Source organism: Centruroides vittatus, unplaced genomic scaffold (genome assembly GCF_030686945.1).
Source record: "Centruroides vittatus isolate TY-2023 unplaced genomic scaffold, ASM3068694v2 contig_711, whole genome shotgun sequence".
NCBI classification, from domain to species: Eukaryota; Metazoa; Arthropoda; class Arachnida; order Scorpiones; family Buthidae; genus Centruroides; species Centruroides vittatus.
The window spans coordinates 340,185-348,993 of NW_027122451.1; the positions used below are offsets into that span (position 1 = coordinate 340,185).

The following is an 8,809-nucleotide window of genomic DNA, read 5'->3' on the forward strand; positions in this document are numbered from 1 at the left end:
AAATGTGACAATGACAGGCTAATCTCACCAAACTGTTTATATGGTTTTTGTTTTACTGTTTGCTATATTATAGTATTTGATTTAAATAACCGCAATTTTAATAACCGTGTAAAATAACCGGGGTAAAATAACAGGGGTAAACCCCGTGTAAAACCGGGTTCATCTGCTAGTATTGATATATGATAAACATAATCATATATACTATATGATAATGCTTATCATATAAGCATTATCATATAGTATCTTTATATATAAGCATTATCATTTATCAATATATACTATTAATAAATGATTCGTTATCGTTTCTTATTTTTCCGGAGAGGAGGAGAAGGCGGCGGCGGCGTCGCCGATCGGCCATTGCAACGACGCTATTTTTTTTTCTAAGTAACATTATCAAAGCAAACAATTCGTAATACGTTATTAGAAAAGCCTTACTGTCCTTAAAATTTGTTATTATTTATAGTCGTCTACGTGGACGTTATTTATTAATAGGACATTATACTGGTGTTTAAGGATTGGCACAGTAATGAGAGTTAATTCAGGAAAAATTTCTTTATTATATCACCTGTAGTAGCTATATTGCTACTACAGGTGATATAATAAAGAAATTTTTCCTGAATTAACTCTCATTACTGTGCCAATCCTTAAACACCAGTATAATGTCCTATTAATAAATAACGTCCACGTAGACGACTATAAATAATTAGTAATACGACTTAACAAGAATAAGAATTGTCATATTTAAAAATGAAATAGAAATATGAAATACAGTAGAGACTCGTTAATCGGAACCCCGGTAATCGGAATCGCCGGTAATCGGAACGATTTCCAGTCGGACTGTGTCGTGCTGAATCGAACGTTTTTGATACTAAATTTACTTCTAAAGTATAATTTTAATGTTTTTATATTCTTCAATATATTTATTTTGTTTGTACAAAATCCAGAAATAATTTTTAACGATACGATAGCCTCGATTATTATTATAAAAATTTTCGTTAGGCTTAAAATCGACGAAAATTCAACACGAAGCGACGCGCAACGGAGAAAAATTCAACACGAAGCGACATGCAACGGAGAACAATTTGAACATCGGACAGGTTAATGTGTTTTTTCGTACACAATCGGAAATCGGAACAAATTACTAATCTGAACAACCCCAGTCCCCAATTGATTCCGATTTTCGGTTCTCTACTGTATAAAAAAAAGACAATGAATAAATTACACGAAAGTAAAATTTTTTATAAAAGTCTTTTTTTTTATATTTTCTTATGACTCAACTCATCTCCTTAATTTCCTCTAATAAAGAGAAAGAAAACGATAAATTTGTATCCTTATATAATATTTATATGATGAAACAATATATATTTAGTAGATTTTTCAGAAATTGTGGATTTATTTCATCAGGAACCATTTATACAGGCCAAATATACATTGATAAGTACTGCATATATGATGACGTGGAATAAAAACCTCATAAATCATCAACATCACCTACCGGCTAAAACAGTACGTAAAGTTCGCCCATTAAAATCCGAAAATACACATAATTAACACTACGATATTATTAAAGTTTACGTGTCTAAATCAAATTTTTGTGTGTTTATTTCTTCTCTGAAATTATGTAAATTTGGCGTTACAAATTATTCATTCTAGACCATCGATACATAAAATTAAATTAATATTTTAGAATAGAATATACGTAGTTGATAATTCGATATAATGGAAACTTTGTTAATAACTTAAGTGTCGAGTGACGCAACTAATTCGTGTCCAAATATTTCAACCGCTTTTGATTTAGTTTCTTTCCTGTATTTTTTCAAATTTCTTACGACTTTACCGATTTCTTTAATCTGCTCAGTTTCTGATCCTCGGTGGATATCGATAGAAGTTGTAACCAAATCGACTAAACCCCATATTACAAATACGGCATTCAAAACACTAAGACCTATTCTTACTGCCAGCCCCGCCTCTTTCAAAGCAAGCATGAATAATCTTCCTGTTTCTGAAATCGATTTTACGATCCGATCAGCAGAAACTGCTGTTTTAGCGATATTTGCAAGAGGTCCTGCTTGTAGTACATTCCTTGACGGTGTAGCTTTGATTATATTCACCATATTATTATCGTTCATAACATATTTGACTAATTGAATAATGAGAGGTACTTTCAACATAATTTCTTTATTCGGCGCCATTTCTTCTAGTTTTGAAAGAGTTGGACACCAATCATCTAACGATTTCTGTGTGCTCGTATTCACATTTTGTATACAATCGTCTAATAAAAATTTCAGTATTTGGTAATGTTCTTCGTCTAATTCTTCTAACAGATTTTGGAATCGTGTCAAAAGTTGACTGTATTCATTTGCTGTACTCTCTACTTCTTTTGTAAAACTGATATGTGTATTAAATATTTCATTGACTTTTTCATATAAGTTTTTAGAAAGAACATAATTGGTGACGGTGGATCCAGCTGAAACGACTCCTCCCGTTGTGGCAGTAGCAATTCCCCCAATTGTAAGAGCCAGAGAAGTTCCTGCAGTGACTGGCATGAGAGCAATTCCCACAATGCTGGCAATTGAACCCAAGATAGTAGCAGAGGCACCTGTCAAATTCGCACAGTTTGATCCGAACGAATGCTTTCTCAATTCGTCACGAATATTAAGTAAACTGAGGATAATTTCCCAGGTTTTCTTGTGCCATAATGTATACTTTTGAAAAAGTGTATTCTTCCTATTGACAATTATTTCCGCTATTTCAATCAAGTTTGTGAACAATTCTTCTTGTACGTCTGTAAATAAAACACAATGTTCTAAATACAAAGTATGACAATAAAATTCGATGAATGGAAATGTTATTGTTAAGCTGAATGATATTGAAAAGTGAAACTATAAGGTGGAGGGTGGTTATAATTAAAGTCGCCTTACTCAGACCTGTATAGAGCCTGTTCTCGTTGACGTATTTTAATGAAACTGTGTATATACGTTATAGAGGCCACGGGGAAAAGGAAAATGCAAACAAAATTAAGTTCAATTTTCTACCACTAGATGAAAAAATAGCGCAGGAAGAACAAGAAATAAAAAGTGGAAACACACAAAAGGTTTTTATTCACATTTGTTCAATGTCAATCCATCTGCGTCAATCACATGTTCAAAGCGCTTTATAGCGTGTTCAACAATAGCCGGATATGTTTCTTGAGGAATTACAGCTACATAGTGTGTTATGCTTGCTTTCAATTCAAGCAGAGTCTGTATGCCTTCTCTATAGACACGCTCTTTCAGATATCTCCACAACCAAAAGTCACAGGTGTTTTTTTATGCTATTATTTCACCTAGTAAAAAAAAATTGAACTAAATATCCTTTTTGCATTTTCCTTTTCCCCATGGTCCATATAACATATATACCGAGTTTCATCAAAATACGTCCACGAGAACGGGCTCTACACAGGTCTGAGTAACACAACTTTAATTATAACCACCATGTATTTATACCATACCCTAAAACCGGTAAAACTAGTGTCATGCCCGAGCAGGAGAACACACAATGAAAAACCTATTAAAATATATATGTATACCTATATATAGTAATATAATATATATGTTACAGTCAAAACCCGTTTTTAGTTAGAACGCGTTTTAACTAGTTGAAACTAGTTTATACTGGACGTCTTTGTTAAAACCCGTTTTGTCTAGTTAAAACTAGTTTTAACTCAAATTTATGCAATTATATTTGTTATCTTACCCTAATGACATTTGGCATCTCACCCGGATACTTAGGGTGAGATGCCTAAAATGCCAGACAGTAAAAAAGTCGACATTGCAAACACAATATACAAATATTTTTCATACACTCCAAAGTTTTATTTGAATAACATGCTCAAGAATATGATATTTTCGTTAGAGGCCTTCAAAACCCAAATTATCGTTATAATTTCCTTCATAAGCATAATGTTAGGCATCTTCCCCCAATCACTATACATAACTTTATTTATTTTCCCCAAACATATTTATGTAGCTAAAATTAACTAAAATCAAAACATTTACAGCAGTAAATTAACTAGACAAAACCCATTTTGTCCAGTTAAAACTAGAATTTACTGCTAGTCAAAAATGAATTTGAGTTAAAACTAGTTTTAACTAGACAAAACGGGTTTTAACAAAGACGTCCAGTATAAACTAGTTTCAACTAGTTAAAACGCGTTCTAACTAAAAACGGGTTTTGACTGTAACATATATATATATATATATATATATATATATATACTACAAAACTCATTAAAGCTAAGTTAAAAACCAATGTAAACTTTTAAAACCCAATATAACTATTTATATGTATCTAAGATAAAATTTATATCTAACTTAACTAAGTTAAAACGTGACCTTACATCAAACTATATGCAATATATCTATAAAAGCATAATACCAATTATATACGCTTTACCAAGAAACTAATATAAATAAAGAACTTAATCACCAATTCTTATATTCATTCTACCCTTTAGCATATTGCTTAATAGCATTATATACATATTTAGTGTGCAGTAAATTGGTTCATACTTGATCAAATGCTACCCTATCTTCTCTATGTCATTAATAAAATAGTTGCAGTCAGACATAAAGTGTTCGACATAATAGCTACGTCTATCCCACACACACTAAAATCCATACATACAGAAAATACCCGTTTTTTTTTTTTTTTTTTTGTTTTACATTTCTCTACGTTTTATGTTAAAAATGTAAAAATCTTGAGGTGTGATTTTTTGACCGATCGCCATGTTTTCTTTCCCTCTGTTATATATAACAGAGGGAAAGAAAATATGGCGATCGGTAAGAGCCGAAAAGGTAATAGTTAATTAACCTCACCTGTGTTATTCCCGACATATGTCGGGGTCGTGACCTTTGACCCGCAAGGTTAAACCCGATATATCTCGTTACAGTATCTGTACGTGTTTGATACTAGATGTGGCTATGCGTCATAATTTTTATATTAAAACGAACTTCCGAAATATAATTTTTTTTTTGTTTTTATATAATTTACTTACGAAACTGTGGAGTCTGTGAGACGTTCTCTAAAAAATCCTCCATAATTATGTACGGCACAGTACTGTCCTTTCAGTAAGTGTAACCTCCGATGAGTAGAGATTGAGTCACTTATGTAAATACAGTAGTATAAAATATAAATGATTATAATTATCAGATAAGACAACTTTATTTATATTTAAAACGAAACTATTATTTAATATATTAATCTTATCAGTTGTTATCGATTAAAATGAAAAAATATATAAAATGTCAGAACTGAAGGTCACAACTTGAATATTTATAACACGTTGACTTATTATAGCTTGAATGAACTTATAATATTATTGCATGAATATGATAGAAACAAAGTAAAAAATTATCACGAAAAAATAAAGTAAGAAATATAAAGCATTAACTAAGGATAATCTGACTGGGTGTCATGATGAGTTTAGTCAGCCTTTTAGTTATGGGAGATAAAGATCTCTCTCAGGAACTGTCTGTCAACACAGGATACATCTCTTCCTTGTTCTCTTTGATTGATAAAACTTTCGATTTATTACATTAAATTTTAACAAATTTTCTATTAATTTTCTAGAGTATTTTCTTTAAAATTCCCGACTCTCACACATTGTGTACAGTAGAAGAATATAGAATTTTTAAAATGTGTCAGATTGATCACTTTGTGTGATAACCTCTATCTTACGTAAGCGTTTATCTTACATAAATATAAATCAAATATTGTAATATAACGAACATTAAAACAAAAACCACGCGAAGAATTTGGTTATTTTAGACTGCTATTATCACATTTATTGCGATACTCAGACGATACGAAATGGCACTATATCACCGGTCCCATAGAAAGAAGGGAATGTTGTAGAAGAGGGCTGGAGTGATTCGACCAAAAGTAGCAGTTGATCTCCTCCCGGAAGAGATGATAGTCAACGACTACTAATTAATACCAGTCTAATATTAATACTTGTAAAATAATCCGTGTTGAATAGGTTGTGATGGCGTTGCAAGTGATCGAAGTTGCTAACCTTAACGTCTGAAAGACTTCATATAACTTGTTTAAATAAAAAATCTTATAAAAATTTTAGAGTATTTGATTTTATGTGATGATAAAATGTTTATATTTTTGCAATAGACGGTCATCCCCTATATGTCTGTCCGTCTTTCTTTAATCTCGAAAAAGAAGTTAGATAAGTAAATGACGAAACCAGATCCGAAAAGAATATGGGCATGAGACCCAGGTTAACTGTAGGTATTTCCGGTTTAGACCGGAAGTCACGTTACTTTGATTTAAAATTTTACCAAAAAAGTTAGCTGGATCACCGACGACTCTATTGCTAACAGGGAAAGTATGATGTACAGGGGCAAGACCACTACTATGAGAACAGAAAATTCTGACGAAAAGTTCAGCCCGGCATTATGATAGTGTCACGATAAATAATCGCACATTAGAACTAGTTTGGTTTATTTGGTTATGGCAACGCGACACGTCGGCGATCTGCCGAAAGGGATACATCCCGAGAAGACTTATATGAGAAGCGGGACCCTATTAGGATATTAATAACGTGAAGAAATCCAGGAAATCTCTACGTGGCTAGCCCGTTGGCGGTGCCCGAACTCACGACAAACTAACTACCAGTGTTCGGTAGTTTTATCCACACGGTTACTAAAGGGTCCTTGTTAGAATTAAGAAAACACCTTTTAGAAATAAAAAACCCGTGTTGATAAATGTGAAATATTAAATACTTATAGGCTTTTCACAGGCTTAAACACTTTTGAATCCACGCAGGCAAGTGCTATGTTCTACCTGTCTCAGTATGGTATAGTGCATGTGTTTTCCTCTATATCATAGTCACAGTAATCAATTGAATAATATATTTGAAATTATATTATTTTTTTGTAAGAATTATAAAAAAGTACCCAAAATTGTTGTTGTTGGGCTACAATTTGAAAGAATTGTATTTAGTTTATTATTACGTTGAATTTTTGGCCAATATATGGAACTAGGTGCATCTCAGCATATCGAATGTAGATAAAAATTAATAGATATTTTTGACTGGTATGTTGTACATTATTTATGTTAGCAGCATCTGAACGTAACTGCCCAGTTTCGTAGCAATTAGTCAGACGGTCTAGGAGTGTATAGAGAACAAACAAACAAACATTCTCATTTATATATATAGACTAGAATATTTAAACTCGTCGATAATACCCGACGTTGCCACAATAGCTGTGTAACCAAGGTCACAGCCACTCTATGTACAATATTATAGCTCGTTGGTTTTCGGGTGAAAGTCGATTATAAATGTTCATCCACTAATTCCCGTCTCTAACGATATTTTACGTATTTCGTCTATTCGAGCGGATAAATGTTGCCGAATTCTGCTACGGATGCGGGAGGCTGCAATTTTATTTTATTCTGGTCTGGAAATTTGTCTGTTATCGCGTTATTTGCACGGAAGATTAATTACTTTCATTCGAACGACAGCCAAGTCTGGGGTTTTCGTAGTTTTCTTCCAAATGGGGTACCGGTTTCCCCTGGAGACATCGCTCTCGACAGTTTTACTTTTTCTTCTGCCTTTCCTACAGATCCAATCCTTCGCCTATTTTACTATAAAATAAGATAAGATTATAAGAAAACACAATTTTTGTAACTTCTAAAATGACTTCCCTTTTTGTTTTGCAATACAACAAACCAATAAATCCACCCGACGTCGTGTTTCTATCCGAAACGATAAATTTTGTATTCCTGCGAAATTGTTGCTGGACTACACTTTGAAAAAAAAATTGTACACCTATGAATTCCCACTGTCTGCTTATCTTTCCTTAATTTCGAAAACGGGTAAGATAGACGAAAATCGAGACGAGATATGAAAACCATTCGTGTAGGAGGGTCCAATTAACTATATAAACATTTCTGGTACAAATCGGAAGCCACGTTATTTCAATGCAAAAATTCCCTCCCTCCCCAGAAAGGAGCTAGGCTTCAACGAACGTTCACTCTTCTCGTTTTTCAAGCGCTTTAAGAGTCCGTTTGGTGCGATCTTCTTTTGGCACATTGCACATCGAATGATTTTTGTACAAGCAGAGGTTTCCTTGTTGGAATTTTTGGCGGCCTCTTCGCATACTGTCATGTGCTTACGTAGTCCGAACAGGGGTCTCGTTCACCACACGGATGCAGATGGCGTGTGTGGCCATGAATTTCTTCGTTTCATTGATTCGACTGCCTCTCTTTTTAATTTTGCGTATCGGAGATTGACACATCAGACAGATTTTTCAGATTTTTCTGACACTTTCGATACATGTCTTGCAGTAGAGATGGCCGCATGGAAGGAAAACCGGTTCGATGTAAACATCCAGACAAACAGGACATTTGACGTGTAAAATATCGAATTCTTCTTCCGCCATTCTCGATGTGGTTTTCTAACAATTGACCGAATATTATTATTCTATAATACAAATTGTTTGGATTGTTTATTCGTTCAATTATTTCGTATCCCAATCATTATATAATTTAATTTAGATGTTGTAATTGTTAAATTTACATGCTTCGTATACAAGTAATGCTTTATCGTGTCGAAGGGTTGTCCTATTAAATCCCGTTTAGCCTAATAACGCTAACAAAATTTCGTACAAATCGCCTTTCTTCCTGGCGGTACAGATAAACATAAACATAACAGACAAACATCACAAAATTTTGTGATGTTTGTCTGTTATGTTTATGTTGTGATGTTTGATCATTTTGTGAAAATTATAAAAGAAAAATATGTAATAAAATTAAA

The 8,809-nt window shown here is 33.1% G+C and overlaps 1 protein-coding gene across 1 annotated transcript; it reads right to left on the minus strand.

The window, feature by feature from the left end:
- Positions 1-1,722: 1,722 nt before the first annotated feature.
- LOC136980569 (apolipoprotein L4-like) lies at positions 1,723-5,128 on the minus strand. The gene is made up of 2 exons (XM_067276704.1): positions 5,036-5,128; positions 1,723-2,785 (listed from the first exon to the last, which is right to left on the minus strand). The coding sequence occupies exons 1-2, from the start codon at positions 5,076-5,078 to the stop codon at positions 1,740-1,742; spliced, it is 1,089 nt and encodes a 362-aa protein (XP_067132805.1). The 5' UTR covers positions 5,079-5,128; the 3' UTR covers positions 1,723-1,739.
- Between the last annotated feature and the right edge of the window lie 3,681 nt (positions 5,129-8,809).

What these genes read in the sequence shown, in the direction of transcription:
- LOC136980569 (XM_067276704.1), bottom strand. Translation starts at nt 5,078, where the DNA reads ATGGAGGATTTTTTAGAGAACGTCTCACAGACTCCACAGTTTC. An exon ending in CTCACAGACTCCACAGTTTC is followed by an intron (nt 2,786 to 5,035) that starts GTAAGTAAATTA and finishes TTTTATTTACAG; the next exon opens with ACGTACAAGAAGAATTGTTC.